The 19398-nt window shown below is 39.0% G+C and overlaps 1 protein-coding gene and 1 pseudogene across 1 annotated transcript; one reads left to right on the plus strand and one right to left on the minus strand.

Moving 5' to 3' along the window:
- Positions 1-4162: 4162 nt before the first annotated feature.
- LOC136702720 (zona pellucida sperm-binding protein 4-like) lies at positions 4163-7441 on the plus strand (annotated as a pseudogene).
- Positions 7442-13987: 6546 nt separating this feature from the next.
- Positions 13988-16110, minus strand: LOC136701506 (zona pellucida sperm-binding protein 4-like). Its single transcript, XM_066676074.1, is given in 10 exon segments — positions 13988-14113; positions 14212-14287; positions 14361-14409; positions 14411-14506; positions 14573-14765; positions 14840-14892; positions 14894-14995; positions 15360-15457; positions 15551-15738; positions 15839-16110. Coding segments are annotated over 10 exon segments (1221 nt in total). The 5' UTR covers positions 16107-16110; the 3' UTR covers positions 13988-14015.
- Positions 16111-19398: the final 3288 nt, after the last annotated feature.

Below are 19398 nucleotides of genomic sequence, written 5' to 3' on the forward strand. Positions count from 1 at the left end.
TGATATGTTCAAATTTTCTAGTTTTAGTGAGGACCCTAGCTGCAGCATTTTGAACTAGTTGAAGTTTTCTTAAATTGCTGCTGGTGCATCCTGACAGTAGTGCGTTACAGTAGTCAAGCCTTGAAGTAATAAAGGCATGTACTAATGTTTCTGCGTCCTGGAGGGATAAGGCATTTCTAATCTTAGCAATATTGCGAAGATGTAAAAATGCTGTCCTAGTGATACTACCTATGTGTTGATCAAATGATAAATCCGGGTCAATTATGACACCAAGATTTTTTGCTGCTGAACCAGGTTTAACTGGAAAGTTAGCTAGATTTAAAATTAAATCTGATAATTTATTTCTTGTCACTTTTGGACCCAAAAGCAGGACCTCTGTTTTGTTGCTGTTTAGAAGGAGGAAGTTACGCAACATCCAGCCTTTCACGTCTTTTACACAGTCCTCTATTTTCTTTAATCTGTGTTTGTCATCGGGCTTGGCTGAAATATACAATTGTGTGTCGTCTGCGTAACAGTGAAAGTTAATGTCATGGTTTCTTATAACTGTGCCTAGCGGTAACATGTATAATGTAAATAATAATGGTCCTAAAATAGAGCCTTGTGGAATTCCAAATCTTACTTTAGAATAATTTGAATTTAGATTGTTTACTTTTACGAATTGATAACGTTCCGTTAAGTAAGATTTGAACCATAATAGGGCTGTCCCTGTGATTCCAACCATGTTTTCTAACCTTTCTATGAGAATATTGTGGTCTATTGTATCGAAGGCTGCGCTTAGGTCAAGAAGCACCAACAGGGATACGTGGCCTTGATCAGAGGCAAGAGGCAAGAGTCATCTGAGAGCTCAAAGGTCATGCATATTCAGCAGTAGTGTTCGGGCTTGCCCTACACGGATTACAATTTCTCAGGATTTCCTGACTCTTTCACAATACTATGTACAGTAGGTGATGAAAGGCCTAAACATTTTGCAATTTTGAAATAAAAATTCTTTTTGAACTGTTTGACAATTGGCAAAAAGGGGTGAGCCAAAATGCCCTATTTGTTGCACAGTCAGGGTTTTGGTGGATGCTTATTTTATATTAATAGTATTAGAAAAATGGTGTAACCTGAGGATTCTTTAAACATTTTCCTCTCATTTTATTTACTGTCTATTGGAAAGAGTTGGTGGCATCAAATTCTAAATATTTTTTTCTGAAACCACTGGAAATAATTTCTTTTTTATTTTTATTAGTGCCATTTAGTTTTAAGAGAATGAATAAAAGATATTCATATTTGTATGGCATTTTACAAAATGGCCACATTCATTTGGAAAATGGTTTGTATTCTCTTGCACTAAAAAGTATCATGCCTAATCATGCATATTTTGACACTGTCAGTGTCAACAAAAAATAAAAATAAAAGATATTTCCTATTTTTTTAAGGAAATGTGTTTCATATGTATTTTTTTCTGACGCAGAACACTTATGACTGCAAAATGTACACAAATGTTTTTTAAAGCCAATTTTCAAATCTCATCACATCATCAAGGTGTAATAATGCCATAATAGGTCTGAAGCTGTATAGAATCTGTATTACAGCTGTATCATACAGACCATTTTAGTTTTCTAATACCTTTGCTCATGATTCATATGTCTTAATATGCTGTTTTGCACAGAACATGCTACAATACTTTCACTGCAATTGTTTACTGCAAGGGAGCAGGTCTTCGGTTGATGTCTGCTGCCCTCTTGTGGAAATCTTTGGAAGCTTTTTTTCCCTTTAATATTTGGTGAAGATTATAATTAAGTGTCTTCAAACGTTTTCATGCTGGGGCCCATATGCATAGGTCGAGCTTTTCCTCAGATATCTGTATAATAATTATTATATAATACTACTACTACGAATAATAATATTGACAATGATAACATTTCAATGCAGTCTTGGATCAGATTGTCTTCCTGCAAATACCTTTAGTAAAATATAAGAAACAATAGAATTTCTCTTAAAATGATTTGAAGCAGCAGAATTCAGTTCCTCTTTATTAGACAGTTAAGCTCAGTACACACTTGAAAATATTTTATTACTGTACCTCTTGAGTATTTTGTACTACTTTATGTTTTAACTTGTTTTAAACATAAAACAAGTTAATGTTATGTTTTAACAGCTTTATACAGTGGTAGAATTTTGTGATGAATCTCAAATTGCTCCAAGCTCCCTACAAAGTGCACCATATAAGAACAAAAACAGTAAAAATAAGTAAATATGCACAGCAGGTAGTAATCCTGCTCCAGGTGACTGTCTGTGAGGAGTATGATGTGTTCTTCCCGTGTCCATGTGGGTTTCCTCCGGGTGCTCCGGTTTCCTCCCACAGTCCAAAAACACACATTCAGTGATTCCAGGTAGGCTCCAGACACACCAAAACCCTGAATTGGATAAGTGGTTACAGAGCATGAATGAATGAATGAATGAAAATAAATAAACAAATAAATAAAAAGCCTAGATAATAAACAGAATACTGGGATTCAGGACTATTTGTTTCATACTGATATAGAATGCAAAATTTGAGTCTATATTAATGCTTTATTAATCTAATGTTATGGTCATTACTTAAATATAGTGCACCCCAAAGGGTGAATTAAAGGTTCAGCCATTTTGTAAACACATTTAGGGTTGTGGTTGGCCATTTTATTTAGGGCTGTAACCACAAAACTTTTTGCTAAATTTCTAACCAAAATCTGCATATTTACATACATGTTGCATAATATATTTATTTTGTTCTCATATGCTGCATGCTGTAATTACCCACTCTGTTTTCTATTTGAGTTGGTGAAAGGCAATTCAATTTTGCAGAAGGCAGATTCATGACAACAATGGAGTCTTGACTACAAAGAACTGGAACACAATCCTTATTCAAAACAAATGACCCCCTATTCACTATTCCCTACATTACTCACGATATAGTGCACTATAATGGGGAACTCATTCATTCATTCATTATCTGTAACCGCCTTTCCAGTTCAGGGTCGCGGTGGGTCCAGAGCCTACCTGGAATCATTGGGTGCAAGGCAGGAATACACCCTGGAGGGGGCACCAGTCCTTCACAGGGCAACACATACACTCACACATTCACTCACACACTCACACCTACGGACAATTTGGAGTCACCAATCCACCTACCAACTTGTGTTTTTGGACCATCGCATAAACATTATGGGTGATTTCCCAGACAGGGATTAAGCTATGTCCTGGACGGCACAAGAATTTGAATTGTGATTTTCCATTAAAAGAAGGATATAGTTCAGAACTAGGCTTAATCCCTGTCTGGAAATACCCTCATAAATGAGTCCAACTACACACATGAGCCTACAAAGTACCTAATAAATATATTGCTTATCAGCTATTTTGTTTGTAGTAAGGGATCCATGGATCTGCCACTTACACTTGTAACAGGTCTGTGAAGATGTTGCCATTACTGCTGTACACCTTCCTAGATAGTTGTCCTGGAGAAAGTTGTTTATGCTCAACTGAAATTATTTTTGGATGAGCATAATATTCTGGAGGTTTTTCAGTCTGGTTTTAAAACCTTGCATAGTACAGAGTCAGCGTTGCTCAGGGTTTTCAATGATATTCTCCTGGCCAATGATTCTGGGGACCATGCAATTCATATCCTGCTGGATCTAACTGCTGCTTTTGCCACAGTGGATCACAACATTTTAGTTTCCCGCTTGCAGCATCTAGTCGGCATTTGTGGTAGTGCTTTGGAATGGTTTAGGTCCTATCTAATGGACAGAACTTTGTGTTCCTTTGTGAACCTTGAGTTTTGCTGGTTCAGAATCCTCCTCAGCTCCCCTATCATATGGAGTTCCACAGGGCTCAATCTTAGGACCCCTCCTTTTCTCACTTTATCTGCTTCCATTGGGCTCTATCTTGAGAAAACATGGTATTGTATTCCACTGTTATGCTGACGACAGCCAGATATATGTCCCTTTAAAGAAGAAAGATGCTTTCTCGATTAAACCACTGTTGTTATGTCTCAATGACATTAAAGACTGGATGGCTTTAAACTTTTTACATTTTAACCAAAACAGAAGTCATGGTGTTTGGGCCCTGTGAAGCCCCTCCAGTTGATTTGGGCCCCTTGACTTTGTATGTGAAGCCAACTATCTTAAATTTAGATTTTAAGATGGACAGTGATTTTAAATTGGACCGCCAAATAGGCACAGTAGTTAGGTCCAGCTTTTTCCACCTGAGGCAGCTGGCAAAGGTGAAGCCATTTCTCTCACACGAGCACTTTCAAACAGTAATCCATGGCTTCATCACATCCCAGCTGGATTACTGCAATGCCCTGTATTTTGGAGTCAGCCAGTCTTCCCTCAGACGTCTCCAATTGGTACAAAATGCTGCTGCCCGACTTTTAACGGGCTCGTGTAAGAGGGAACATATAACTCCCATTCTGGCTTCTCTCCACTGGTTGCCTGTGCATTTTAGAGTACATTTTAAGATCCTCTTATTTGTTTTGAAATCTTTAAATGGACTCGCCCCACCTTACCTCACTGAGCTGCTACATCCCCACGTCTCTGCTCGGTGCCTCAGGTCAGCTGATCAGCTGCTCCTGGAGGTGCCAAGGTCAAAACGTAAGCTCAGAGGAGATAAAGCCTTTTCAATTGCTGCGCCGAAACTGTGCCGAAATCTTAAAACCCACTTTTATTCCTTGGCTTTCAACCCAGCATGAGACGTTTGTTTTGTTTTATTAGTTATGTTTTTATTTAAGTTATTTATTTTTCCTTATTGGTTATTTTATTTTATAAACATCTTTTGTACAGCACTTTGTTTTAGCTGTTGGTGTTTTTTAAAGTGCTCTATAAATAAAGTTGAGTTGAGTTGAGTTTAGTTGAGATAAATAACCAAATCAAACATGCGATGCTTTTATGGTTATCCACAAGCTATATCTGTTGTACTAACTGTGGTGCATTGTGGGATTGTTTGAGTGCACTTTTCAAACACTACAAAATAGTGCAATCTATAGTGACTAGGGTGTTGTTTTGGACACACAAACAGTTTATTGCTAATTAAGCAGGAGGGGGAGTTTTTCACTAATTGGAGCGAAGACAAAATAAAAGGTCTGACTCAGAACAGATGATTATGTCTTAGATAAAACAGCTTGGACACAATAGCAGCCGGAGGCGTTGGGGTCTCCGTAGGTAGTGGGCGTTTAGTGCATTAGTGTCCGAGTTAACTGGCATTTGTCAGATTATTTTGTAATTTAACTTTTTTTCCGGTGGTTTACCAATGTAGTCTGAAAACAGCACAGCAGCTCAGATATCTCAGTTTCCTTCAGCAGATACTACTATGACCAATAGTACTAAACATCCAGTGGTAACCTTTGACAAATGCATGGTGCCTAGTGTAGACAATTCTTTGTGGGGAACCTAGCATAGATGCTGCTCACTATGTTGCTGTTGTGATGGACACAACTGCTACTATGGGAATGCTGGTAAGTTTAGTTGATATTTAACATTAATTTAAAAGTAGCTAAAAAGGCCATGCATGACACTATGTCCTTTGTCCTTTATTGTTTCTTTATTGTCCCCCCGATCCCCCAACACATTAATTTGTCCATTAGCCAAACACACCCATGCGAGATATTTGTGCCAAAACTGCTTGCAAAACTCAGGGATCAGGTGCACCAATCTGAGAGGTTGCGCACATTACCCGGGGTGCTTGTGCACAAGCCATTGAGCATAAATGTCAGAGCTGGATATTGTTTGCAAGTTAAGTTTCACAATTGAGATGTGTTTTTTGTGCAAATCTGATTCCATAGAAATCTTGCCAAAATTATACAGTTGATAGCCAAGGGGTCCCTCTGTTTAATGACAGTCCAATGGTTTTAGCATCAAACTCAAGTGGAATTGGGTATTAAATATTTGGTAAAGAAAAATTAAACTTGTTTCTACATGTACAGCAGTTTTACAATTCGAAGCCAATTAGTGTTAAATCTGTTTGCCTCTAACATGCTTTGAAATAAAATATTCATAATGACTTATTCATTTTAGTCCATTTTAATGTTGCATGCATTTAATGATGTAGTAACAGACATTACTGCACAAACGTGGGTTTCTGATTCTCACAGCAGATGCTGTGGCCTCTGCAATGAAACACCATAATGCCACTCCTATTTGAATTTGAATCATGGCTGGTTTGACCCCACTAAAAGAACAGTACTTTATGGAGAATTAAAACAATATTAGCTACAACTGCAGTCGTGTGTTAAAGTTACAGAACTTGCAAATATTTAAAAGAAAAAAAAAACTACCTTCATAAACATTACACTGCTGCGTGAATGTAGACATTAATTTACTGTTCATTTTCCCTCAGCGTGAAGCAGCCTCGTTATCCAGTAAAGGCGATTAAATGGAAAAAGCAGATGTGATGGAATCTTTTCTGTGCTATCCATGTACCCATACTTTTCCTTTAGGTCCTAGATTCAGATTCACATTTTGAAGGTTATTTTAAGTTGTTTCCTAAAGCTGAAATGTTTAACTGGAAATTCTCAAATGGAATAATATCAACTGAAATATAAGTATGAAAAATAAATTAATATGAAAATTTTACATACAAAATGTAAGACATAGTAATTAAGTAAGCTTTAATTCAATTTTTTTCAATCAACCCTGTTTCATTTCAAATACTTTTCAGTAAAATACTTCCATAGTAAGGCTCCTGTGTATTGATATTTACTTCTATGGCTTCTACAATAACCTTTTCATTCTCAACCGAATAAGTCACCTATACCTCATACTACAGTGATGCTGACTACCCTGTGACTAAGGTTCTGAGGGAGCCTGTGTTTGTGGAAGTGTGCATGTTGGGGAGAACTGATCCCAATATTGCCCTGGTCTTGGGGCACTTCTGGGCAACATCTTCCCCTGACCCCTTCAGCCATCCTCAGTGGGATCTTCTGGTAGATGGGTGAGTTGGACACAGACCTGCTACTTTGTGTAGTGCTCTAGTACAGGCTGATACTGACTTGTGTCCTCTTTAGGTGCCCCTACCAAGGAGATCGTTACCTGACCACACCAATTCCAGTTGATGGGTCACCTGGTCTCCAGTTCCCTAGCCATTACAAACGCTTTATCCTCAAGATGTTCACGTTTGTGGATCCTGCCTCTATGGCACCTTTGCAAGAGACTTTGCAAACAGTGTCCTTTGCTGAGTGGTTTGTTCTTTTCAAGAACAGTGTACATCTGCATGTCAGCCAACTGCTGCTCATGCTTGTGCCGAGCTGTACCAGACAAGTATGTTTTTATTTTTGTGTGACTAACAAAATTTCATGTTCACGTTCCCCCGCCGCTTTCCAACAGGAAGAGATGTGTCTGCAGCATAAAGGACTTCTCGAGTTACTGTAGTAGTGTCCAGTGGAGAAGTATGTTATGTTAAGCCCAGATCTGTCCCCTCAGCTTAAGTGAAGTGCCATGCCTAATAAAATAAAGATCTTGATTTTGAGTGCTGTGTGAAGATTTCTTTCTAGCAACTGAATATTTAATTGGAATTATGTGGCTGGTGTGAATGGTACATGATCTATATACTGATTCCCACAGAAGGATGGAGGTTTGCCAGTTGGGTGTCATGTAAACTTCCCTGCAACCAAAATGTTAGTACATGCACTACTGCTTGTCATGATGCATAATGAGTAACAATTATTTGGTTTCCTTGGATGAAGTGCTGGTTAAAATGATACTCTGCTGTAGTCCCAGTTAAAAATGTATGACTTTGTTCATATCCCTGTACTCTCCCCAGTCTTTGAGTATGCATCCGAGTGTTGATGTGGCTGTTAATATAAGGCTTAACTTAAAATTGAATCCAGCTGTAGTGTCCTAATGTCATGCTCCTTAAACTCATAGTTATGTGTTTTGCCAGTGTCATTAATTTATATATATATAGAGTGCTTTTTTTTTTTTTACATCTGATGATGTCACAAAGTAGCTTTACAGAATTAAAGCAAATCAGAAAGCCCCATGTGAGCAACCCAGAGGTGACAGTGGCAGGGAAAAACTCCCTTAAGGCTGGAGGAAGAAACCTTGGGAGGAACCAAGACTCACAAGGAGTACCTATCCTCCTCCTAATCCATCCATTACCTGTAACCGCTTATCCAATATGGGTCGCGGGGGGTCCAGAGCCTACCTGGAATCATCGGGCGCAAGGCGGGAATACACCCTGGAGGGGATGCCAGTCCTTCACAGGGCAACAGACACACACACATTCACTCACACTTACGGACATTTTCGAGTCGCCAATCCACCTGCAACGTGTGTTTTTGGACTGTGGGAGGAAACCGGAGCACCCGGAGGAAACCCACCGGACACGGGGAGAACACACCAACTCCTCACAGACAGTCACCCGGAGCTGGAATCGAACCCACAACCTCCAGGCCCCTGGAGCTGTGTGACTGCGACACTACCTGCTGCGCCACCATGCCGCCCCTCCTCCTAATCAAACTACTGAAAGAAAAGAACAGTATCACTAGTTAAGTCTCTTTATGCTATAGTGCAGTTATTAGAGTAATGATGGAAGTAGTGGGGATTGAGCGGAGGGGACACATCTGTGCTTAACATAACACACCACTTGATGTGACCAGAACTGCATAGTATACATGGATGTATAGAGAGCCAATCACAATGCAACTGGCAGAATCCTGACAGTGAGGCCAGATTTGTGCACAGAAAGTATCAGACTCTCAACTCAAGATATAGGTGGAACGTCTGTGGCAGAGAATACTAATCCACCTGTAGCAGGATTTGTTATAATTAATTATTTTATTGTGATTGACCACTGAACATTTCTTGGGCCCCAAATTGATCCTGACCACAAAGTGAGAATTCCATACAATAATTCATACACAAATAACCAAGGATTGTTTTTATACAACACAGCTGTTTAATTGCATGTAATATCAAATATTGAATATTGTACATACATACATATATTAAAATGGATTACAGCCATACACGAGGAGAGCTAAAGCCTGCCATGGATGACTCTCATTCTTTGGGAAAAAAAGTCTATCTTATGTGTTTACTATCAGAGAAAACAGGTTGAACTTCCATGATGTAAAAAGAGGGTGTTAGAATGCTTTGTCACTCTCATATTACACTCACTAAAGCTGTTTTTATTTTTCATTCAGAGCAAAGAAGCCCAACTGACATAGGGTGTCGAGATTCTTCATTTCATGATGAGAACATGGTTTGTAGAAGCACTGGTTGCTCATTCAGTTTTGGCTGGATAAAAACATGAGAAAATATATTATATTCCTCCCACAGTCCAAAAACAGGTGGATTGGCAACTCAGAAGTGTCCGTAGGTGTGAGTGTGTGAGTGAATGTGTGAGTGTGTGTATTGCTCTGTGAAGGACTGGCGCCCCCTCCAGGGTGTATTCCCGCCTTGCACCCAATGATTCCAGGTGGGCTCTGGACCCACCGCGACCCTGAACTGGATAAGCAGTTACAGATAATGAATGAATGAATGAATATAAAATATATTATACCATATTTATTTATTTATTTATATCTTTTTTTTCATATACTTAAGAAACACTTTAGGGACTGCAGTATATTAAATAGGGTTTTTCAAGGCTTATGTGAATTCCTGGCTTACAAGCAGTAAAGTATGGTTTTATATTGCAAATGCAAATTTTACAAAATAGCCATAATTACAGAGAGCTCATTTGAATATATTTTATCTGCAAAATTATGCAGTAAACATTTACTAAAAATTTTATTCAACCTAGAATCACTGGACGCAAGGCAGGAAAATCCCATGGATCGGGTGCCAGTCCTTTGCACAATGACACACACTCACACATTCGCACCTATGGAAATTTTTGAGTCACCAATCCACTAGTCTTCCATTGCCAGACTTTCTAGGGAGAGTCTGGTGCCTTTCACCACTTAATGTGGCTAGAACTGCCTACTACTGCAGGAAACAATATTTGTCTGCTATTTTGGCATGATGTTTAGAAAGGGGCATTTCACTTTGGACCAGGACAAAACATTACACAGAAGTGTGTATACGTGGATGTACAGAGAGCCATTCAGAATGCAACTGGCAGAATCCTGACAGTGAGGCCAGGTTTGTGCATGGAAAGTATCAAACTCTCAACGCAACATATGGGTGGAACATCTGTGGCAGAGACTACCAATCCACCTGTAGCAGGATATGCTTTAATTAATTATTATTAGTTATTTAATTATCATTGACCACTGAACCTGTCTTGGGCCCCAAATTGAATCTGACCTCAAAGTAAGAATGCCATAAAATAGTTCATGCACAAATTTATAACCAAGATTTGTTTTTATCAACACAGCTGTGGATTGTTAATTACATGTAATATCAAATATTGAATATTGATTATACATACATATAATAAAATAGATTACAGCCATACATGAGGAAGGAAGGAGATTAATACACAAGTGATTTTCTCTATGATAACTAAAATGTGCAAAGCTTTCTGAAAACATTTTGTTGCAGCAGTCATCAGCCCTTCCTCTTCTTTCTATGGCTTTGGTCAGAGACACAGCCATATTCGGGTGATCATTCTGCAGGAGCCTGTGGCCTCTCCATCGCTGAATCTTTGTCCTTTGGCAAACCACGGGCATGTCTGTTCTTAAGCTCTTGTTCCACACTTTAAGGATTCAGAGATTAGAAGTTTCTCCTATGCAGTGCTAATCTTTCACAATGGAAGTCCACATTTTACCATTGGTAAATTTCTTGTCTTATTTCTGTTCTCTGTCAATTTATGACTCAATTCATAGTGTGATTTCTAAATTTACAAATCAGGCAGCTACTGACCCACAGATCCCAGCTATTCACACCAGCAATGCTTTTATTGGCATTTCTAGACCAAAATTTAAAATATTAGACAAACAATAAATAGCATATTATTAAATCGAGTTTGTCTGTCATCCGGTGTGGCTGATATAGAACAAAACATAGCCACAGAAGAAAGATTAGAGGCCTTTGACCCACTTCCACAGCTAGAACTGGAGAAAATCATCTCCTTGTCAAACTATACAACCTGCACACTTGACCCAATACAGCCTATTCAGAGAGGTTTTACCAGCTATAATCTCCTTCTAACAATAATAAAAATGACTCCTTCTAACAATAATAATGTCAAAAAGTCTGCTTCTAACAATAATAAATTCATCCCTTATCCTGGGTTAGGGTTAAATCATTTAAACTTGTAGTTATTGTAGTTTAGGATGGATCCAGATCAAGAAATGAAAAATTAAGAATTTGACTCTCCATTCTCTCTTATATAAAAGGAGAAGATGGGACCTGCATTCCAAAGACTACGCACCCCCACGCACACACACACCTAAATCTGATAGCCAGAAGGCTAAGCAGAACACTTTTTAGTGATCCCCAGGATGACACTGAGTGGTCCTCTTCAAACTTTATGATGACCAGATGACTAATAAACCAAAAGATCACTCACCAGAGCCTTGGGAACAGGAAAATAAACTTACTCAGGGGGAAGACCCCCCCTAGCATTTTTATCATGCTCAGTGTCGGACTGTCAAACAGCTTATCTTATCGCAAAATCAGCAGATGGCCCGGGACTGGCTAATGGTGACCTCTCCCTCAAAACAGAGTATCTTATGTTTCTGCTGAAACTAAGCATGTATTATGCAATATGTTATTAATGTTATCCTCTGTTATTCTCAGGTGACTGTTTACTAACTAATTGAGTGATGTGAATGAATGTTTTAATCACGAAGAAAGATTCCTTTCTCAATGTGTCCCATAAGTGATCTCCAGTTCTCTGGAACTTGAGACGGTCACGTGGACTCCCCAAACCCAGGAACCAATCAGAGGACAGAGACTTCCCAAGGGGGCGTGACCGCGCCACCTATGAAAAAGGAGTCTCTCTCTCTCTGCTCTCTCGCCCTTACTCTCTCTTACGCCCTTGTTTTCTTGACGCTCTTGTCTTTTGTTTTCTCGTCTTTTGGTTTGTCTCTACGCTGACGAAGCCGACTCTTCCAAAAGACTCTTAAAAGAAGACAGATCTTTATGTGAACTAACAGGGGACGCCTTGTGTCAGTAAGCATTGCAATACAGAATTTAAATGATTAAAAATGTCGATTAATTGTCAGTAATCTTAAACTTTCAACTTTTATTTTAAGTTCGTTTTTGTAGCCCAATCCAATTTTAATTTTACGACTGATCAAGGCAGGTGAAACTTATTTTGGCCAGAATAAGAGCCACCGCTGAAATTAGTTGGAAATTTGAAATTAGCATTAGTTATTTACTTCGGATTACTGCTTCTGAGGATCGGAGGAAAACAGCACGTTTCCTTGCAACGTTCTCCCTCACTCCGGGAAAAGCTAGCCAGGTCAGTAGTTCTCTGTGAAGGGAATCCCCCGACTGACGTCACACCGTCTAAGGACGCAAAAGTGACTGACACATCCCGGAAGAATCTCCTCCCTCACAAGCATACCTTCAGATGTGACAAGTCAAGAACCGGAAGGACGGAGATTGAAATCTGCTGGATCCATCGGCTTGGTTATAATAAGACAAGAGTAAGCAAGCAAGTAAATTCCTCATTCGCAGAAGCTGATGCCAAATTAAGTCTCTTGATAAATTTATACACTAATTAAATTATTTAGCAACACTTAGTATTCACAAGTCATATAGCCTAGCTAATTATTAAATTCGAACTGGTTTCACCTGCATTGATTCTGTGACATTTTGATGATTTTGCTATGTTTATCAACTTATTATCATTCCTCTTAAAGTATTTCCATTATTTGAAATAATACAGTGTGTGGAGTTTGTTCCTGAGAGTCTGAGAATCCTGAGAACTCATTCCTAGCATTGACAGTATTTCAATCTCTGATAAAGTATTATTGTCATCTAAATTCAGGAATAATAAGGATAATCACCATTAAACATACCTAACTCAAATACTGTTACTATGCTACATTATTAAATCCATCAAGAAATCAAATTGCAGTTTGCTACTGTCAGGATGCTCCAGCAGAAACAATGGCTTCCAGCTGAATTCCGTAGTGATTACAAAAGTCTTTTACTGACGTATAAATCCTTGAAGGTTCTTGCCCCTGAACACCTGCAAGAACTCATCTCACATTATGAACAACCATGATTAGCAACACTGAATGATGCGTCAAGCACTGTTATGACCCCAGACTGATGCCACTATCACCATTATCGCATTAATCCCCATTACTTCCATCATTCCTCTAATAGCTGCACTTTACTATAATGAGACCTAACCGATGAATTGGTTCTTTTTTCACTAGTTTGATCAGGAGGATGGGTACTCTTTATGGGTCCTGGTTCCTCCCAAGGTTCCTTCCTCCAGCCTAAAGGAAGTTTTTTCCCCGTGACACTGACCTCTGGGTTGCTTGCATGGAGCTTTCTGATTTGCATTGTTACCTGTCTTGATACTAAATCTGTAAAGCTGCTTTGTGATATTAGCTGTATTTAAAAAAAAAAAAAAAAAAAAAAAAAAAAAAAAAAAAACTCAAAAGCACTCTAAATTGATGACACTAGCAAAACCCATGAGTATGAGTTTAAGGAACATGACATTAGGACACTACAGCTGGATTCAATTTTAAATTAAGCCTTATGTTAACAGCCACATCAACACTCAGATAAATACTCAAGCACTGGGGAGAATAGAGATATGAACAAAGTCATACATTTCTAACTGGGACTACAGCAGATGGAGGATAGCAAAGTATAGTTTTAGCCAGCCCTTCCCCCATGGAAGCCAAATAATTGTTACTCATTATGCATCATGACAAGCAATAGCACATGTACTAACGTTTTGTTGCGGGGAAGCTTACATGACACCCACCTGGTAAACCTCCATCCTTCTGTGGGAAGGAGTATATAGAGCATGTACCATTCACACCAGCCACATAATTCCAATTAAATATTCAGTTGCTAGAAAGAAATCTTCACACAGCACTCAAAATCAAGATCTTTATTTCATGAGGCATGGCACTTCACTTAAGTTGAGGGGACAGATCTGGGCTTATAACACACTTCTCCACTGGACACTACTACAGTAACTCGAGAAGTCCTTTCTGCTGCAGACACATCTCTCCCTGTTGGGGTGGAGGAAGTGTTCACATGAAATTCATTTAGTCATGCCAGACAGAAAAAAAAAACAAATACATTCCTAAAGATAATGTGTTCAACTTACTTTGTCTGGTACAGCTCGGCACACAAGATTGAGCAGCAGTTGGCTGACATACAGATGTGCTGCAGTGGATATACACCTGAAAAAGAGCAAACCACTCAGTAAAGGACACCTCGTTTCCCTGTACAATTTGAATAATCCAAAAGTGTTACCGTCTGTTGCAGAGGTGCCATAGAGGCAGGATCCACAAACGTGAACATCGAGGACAAAGCGCTTGTAATGGCTAGGGAACTGGAGACCAGGTGACCCATCAACTGGAATTGGCATGGTCAGGTAACGATCACCCTGGTAGGGGCACCTAAAGAGGACACAAGCCAGTATCAGCCTGTACTAGAGCACTACACAAAGTAGCAGTACAACTCACCCATCTACCAGAAGATCCCACTGAGGATGGCTGAAGGGGTCAGGGGAAGATGTTGCCCAGCAGTGTCCCAAGATCAGGGCAATATTGGGATCAGTTCTCCCCAACATGCGCACTTCCACAAACACAGGCTCCCTCAGAACCTTAGTCACAGGGTAGTCAGCATCACTGTAGTATGAGGTATAGGCTACTTGTTCTGTTGAGAAAGAAGGTAATTGGAGAAACCAGAGAAAAGTAAAATACATCCATGCCAATACACAGGAGCCTTACCTAGTGGACAGCCCTTGACAGTACATTGACCATTGCCCAGTCTTAATTCTACTCAGGGGTCCAGAAGCAACTACAGGTAGAGGAGGGTCATTGGAAGAAAGCTGAACAGACAATGCCTCAACAGCTGTAGTAGAATACCTGCACTGGAAATAAAGCCTTGAAAATAGAAACAAGAGGTTAGCAATAACCCACAGACCAGTAGTGTACCATTTCATTTACAAGGGACAATGAGATGCCTGATCTGTTCAGGGTACATGTTCTAGGTGAAAATAAATAAAATAATCCAGACACTTGTTCCACTCTTCTTTGTGGATAGTACACGTTTAAGAATTTGGAACTAGACCAATCCAAACAAGCAGAAGCACACCTGATTCAACAAATGTAATTCAATGGGCTTGGTCTTAAGAGCACTGCTGCATTGCTCAAATTACATATTGACAACAACCACCCCTCAGGAGACTGCTACCAAAGCCTCCATCCACAAACAAATAATTGCCAAGAAGCAGGTGGTTCTACTCACTCAAAATGGCTGTCTCTTGTGATTGCTCCAAGTGGTCCTAGTCCAACTTCATAGGAGGAGGACATTTTGTTCTCATAGACCACATAGTCACCTAGCACCTGGAGGAAGGAGACAAGTGGATACACAACCATGGCATATTCCCCACATGTACAAGACCCAGCTACCTGAAACTAAAATGCTCCAATACAAACCACTGCTATTGTGCCACAAGCAGTCACAGGAAACTGGTAAATAGCAAAGCTTGCAGTATAATCCACAGCACTGCAGGAGCCATTACTTCCTCCCAATAGGCTGATTGAATCCAGGCTCAGTCTGGGCAGTGTTGTATCCCTGGCCACCACCAGTACAAACTGGCCATCTACTGTGCACTGGACAGTCACTAGGGACAAGAAAAAAAAAACAGCCATCAACAGAATTCAGGAATACCTCAAGCAACAGGATTCAGCCACAGTATCAGAAGATTGCCTAAACCAACTTACCAGTGTTCCCATAGTAGCAGTTGTGTCCATCAAAACAGCAGTTTATTGCAGCACAGTGAGCAGCATCTATGCTAGGTTCTCCACAAGGAACCCTGAAAACATTATCCACTCTACATTTATCAATGCTGACCACTGGCTTAGTACCACTAGTAAGAGGAATAGCTGCTGAAGGAATCTGAGGCTGCTTCACAGACTGTGGACCCCATTGGTAAACTGCAGCAAAGCTTACGTGACCATATAGGATGCCAAACACTACACTAAACCACATTATTGCTGCTATCCCAAAGGAATAACAAGTTGTCCTTATTCAGAGCTTTTATTTTGTTTTCCTGCCAATTTGTCAAAAGCCCAACCTCCTAATTAATTAACAGGAAATTGTGTTCCAGCCTGGTGAATCCATGATCCTGAGAAATTCTGTGATGAGTCTGTTGGGGGTCATGAGTAGACACAAATTCTGTCATTATTCTGCCGGCTGCTAATTTTGCCTTTCATCAGCTGAAGTAAAATACAAAAGGTACGAGCTGTCGGGTTATGAGAACTAAATATATTTAAAATGCAGAAACCACTATAAATAAATTATACATTTGGTTAGAACCTCAGCAACAATCTTTGTGATTATAATTCAGAATAAAATGGCTAATCACGGTTCTAAAACTGTTCACAAAATGGCCGAACCTCAAGTAATTTATGATGCAATAAAACTCAGCATATCATGTATCTAAAATAAAAATAATGCATTTTCTATCTAGCATTGAACAACATATTCCTAAATCTGACTTTGCAGTTTTTTAGGCATATTGTTCACACTTTGAGTGCAGGATCCAATATTTTAGGTCTTTCATAGTGCACTTTGTACAAAGATTCTGAGCCATTTGAGATTTAGCAATTAAATTCAAGGACTGTGATCTATGTTTTATACGATGGAGTTTGAGGGCCACGACATTTAAAAAAATTAAGAAATTCAGAGAACAATGTCAGATTTCTGAGAATATTCTCTGAATAATCCTGAAAAAAATCTCAGAATAATTCTGAGTATATTCTCGAAATAATTCAGAGAATAATCTCAGAATAATTCACTGCACTTATAATGGGGCAGACACAGTGTAATTGTCAGAGAATCAGTGTAACTATGGTATAGATTTCAGGAATAAACAATCAGTATTTTTCCACATCAGGACCAGATAGTGATTAGTATTTAAACCCTGAATCGTTGCACGAACCCATGGCATGTAGTTTCACAGGATACAATGATTCCGAAAATTATGGATCCAGAGCGAGTGTAACTCCGGCGCCCACGAGGCTCCATCGAGTTACAGCTCGTACAATAAACTAAAGCCTTATGCATCATGGTCAGAGGATGCACTGACAGGGTCGTCATGTTGTGTGGATGTGTTTAATAAATAATTCTCACTTCACTTACTGCTTCTTTCACAACTCACTCATGGTGCACGGACTATTATTTGGTCTGTGTACATATTATGGAAAAATTATAACCCAAACAGTGATTCGCTAAATTTTCTGATAATATTCTCTGAATTATACAGACTTTTTTATTAAAATATTCTGAGATTTTTCTCAGAATTATTCAGAGATTTTTTTCTCCGAATTATTTCAAGAATATTCTCAGAATTCTAACTTTATTCTCTGAATTTTTTTTGTTTTTTTCAACACCATGGCCCTAAAACTCATTCGTAGTTTTAGTTGGTTCAAAGTTCAATGGAGAAAAGAATAGTCCTTGATTTAAAAAAAAAAAAAAAAAATATATATATATATATATATGGAGAAGCCCATGTTAGAGCTAAAGCCTGGGAAAGGCTATCTTATGTGTTTACTATCAGAGAAAACAGGTTGAACTTCCATGACGTACAAAAAGAGTGTTAGAATACTTTGTCACTCTCATATCACACACACTAAAGCTTTTTTTATGTTTCATTCAGAGCAAAGAAGCCCAACTGACATAGGGTGTCGAGATTCTTAATATCATGATGAGAACATGGTTTGTAGAAACACTGGTTGCTCATTCAGATTTTGCTGTGGATAAAAACATGAGAAAATATATTATATTCCTCCCACAGTCCAAAAACACACGTTGGCAGGTGGATTGGCAACTCAAAAGTGTCCGTAGGTGTGAGTGAATGTGTGAGTGTGTGTATTGCCCTGTGAAGGACTGGCGCCCTCTCGTGGGTGTATTCTCACTTTGCACCCAATGATTCCAGGTGGGCTCTGGACCCACCGCGACCCTGAACTGGATAAGCAGTTACAGAAAATGAATGAATGAATAAACGAATGAATGAATGAAAAATATATTATGCGATATTTATTCATTTGTTCATTTATATCCTCTGCTTTTTTTTTGGGGAATTTCTTGAGGCAACAGCTGTAAACTTATTTGAAGCAGATTCACCCTGACACGAATCCCTAATTCTCCTCTGCAGTGCAAAACTTTCACAATGGAAGTCCACGTTTTACCATTGGCAAATTTCTCGTCTTATTTCTGTTCTCTATCACTTTATGACTCAATTCATAGTGTGATTTCTAAACTTACAAACAATCAGGCAGCTACGGGCCCACAGATCCCAGCTCTTCACACCAGCAATGCTTTTATTGGCATTTTTAAGACCAAAACTGAAAATATTAGAAAAACAATAAACACCATAATATGAAATCCTGTTTGTCTGTCATCCGTTGTGGCTGATATAGAACAAAACATAGCTACAGAAGAAAGATTAGAGGCCTTTAAACCACTTCCACAGCTAGAACTGGAGAAAATCATCTCCCTGTCAGACTATACAACCTGCACACTTGACCCAATACTGCCTATTCAGAGAAGTTTAACCAGCTATAATCAGTTTCCTTCTAACAATAATAAATTCATCCCTTAGCCTGGGTTAGGGTTAAATCATATAAACTAATAGTTATTAAACCCATGATCAAGAAAACTAATCTTGATCCTTATCCAATTACAGACCTATTTCTAACCTGCCTTTTGTTTCTAAGATCTTAGAAAAGGTCGTGGCCCAACAACTTTACTCATACCTGTATAAAAATAATATTTATGAGAATTTTCAGTTTGGTTTTAGGCCACACCATAGCACTGAGATGGCTCTAGTTAAGATAACAAATGACTTTCTTCTCACCTCTGATCAAGGCTGTGCATGCATGCTGGTGCAACTTGACCTCAGTGCAGCTTTTGATACAATTGATCATACTGTCCTGCATGAAAGACTACAGAACATGGTAGGAATCACAGGAACATGTCTTGTCATGGTTTAAGTCTTAATTTACAGATCGCTATCAGTTCTTAAAAATAAATAATTTCTCCTCTAACCACACAAAAATTGTGATGAGATTTGGAATCTCATTTTAGGACCTTTATCATTCATATTATACATGATGCCACTGGGCAGAGTTATTAGCAGGCATGGCATTACCATCCACATTTATGCTGATGATACACAGTTATACATATCAGCCAAACCAGATGACAAACCAACACTTAAGAAAACGGAGACTGTATAAAAATGTGAAGCACTGGATGTCGTACAACCCTTCTAATAAAC

This window comes from Hoplias malabaricus, chromosome 7 (assembly GCF_029633855.1).
Source record: "Hoplias malabaricus isolate fHopMal1 chromosome 7, fHopMal1.hap1, whole genome shotgun sequence".
In the NCBI taxonomy this organism is placed as follows: Eukaryota; Metazoa; Chordata; class Actinopteri; order Characiformes; family Erythrinidae; genus Hoplias; species Hoplias malabaricus.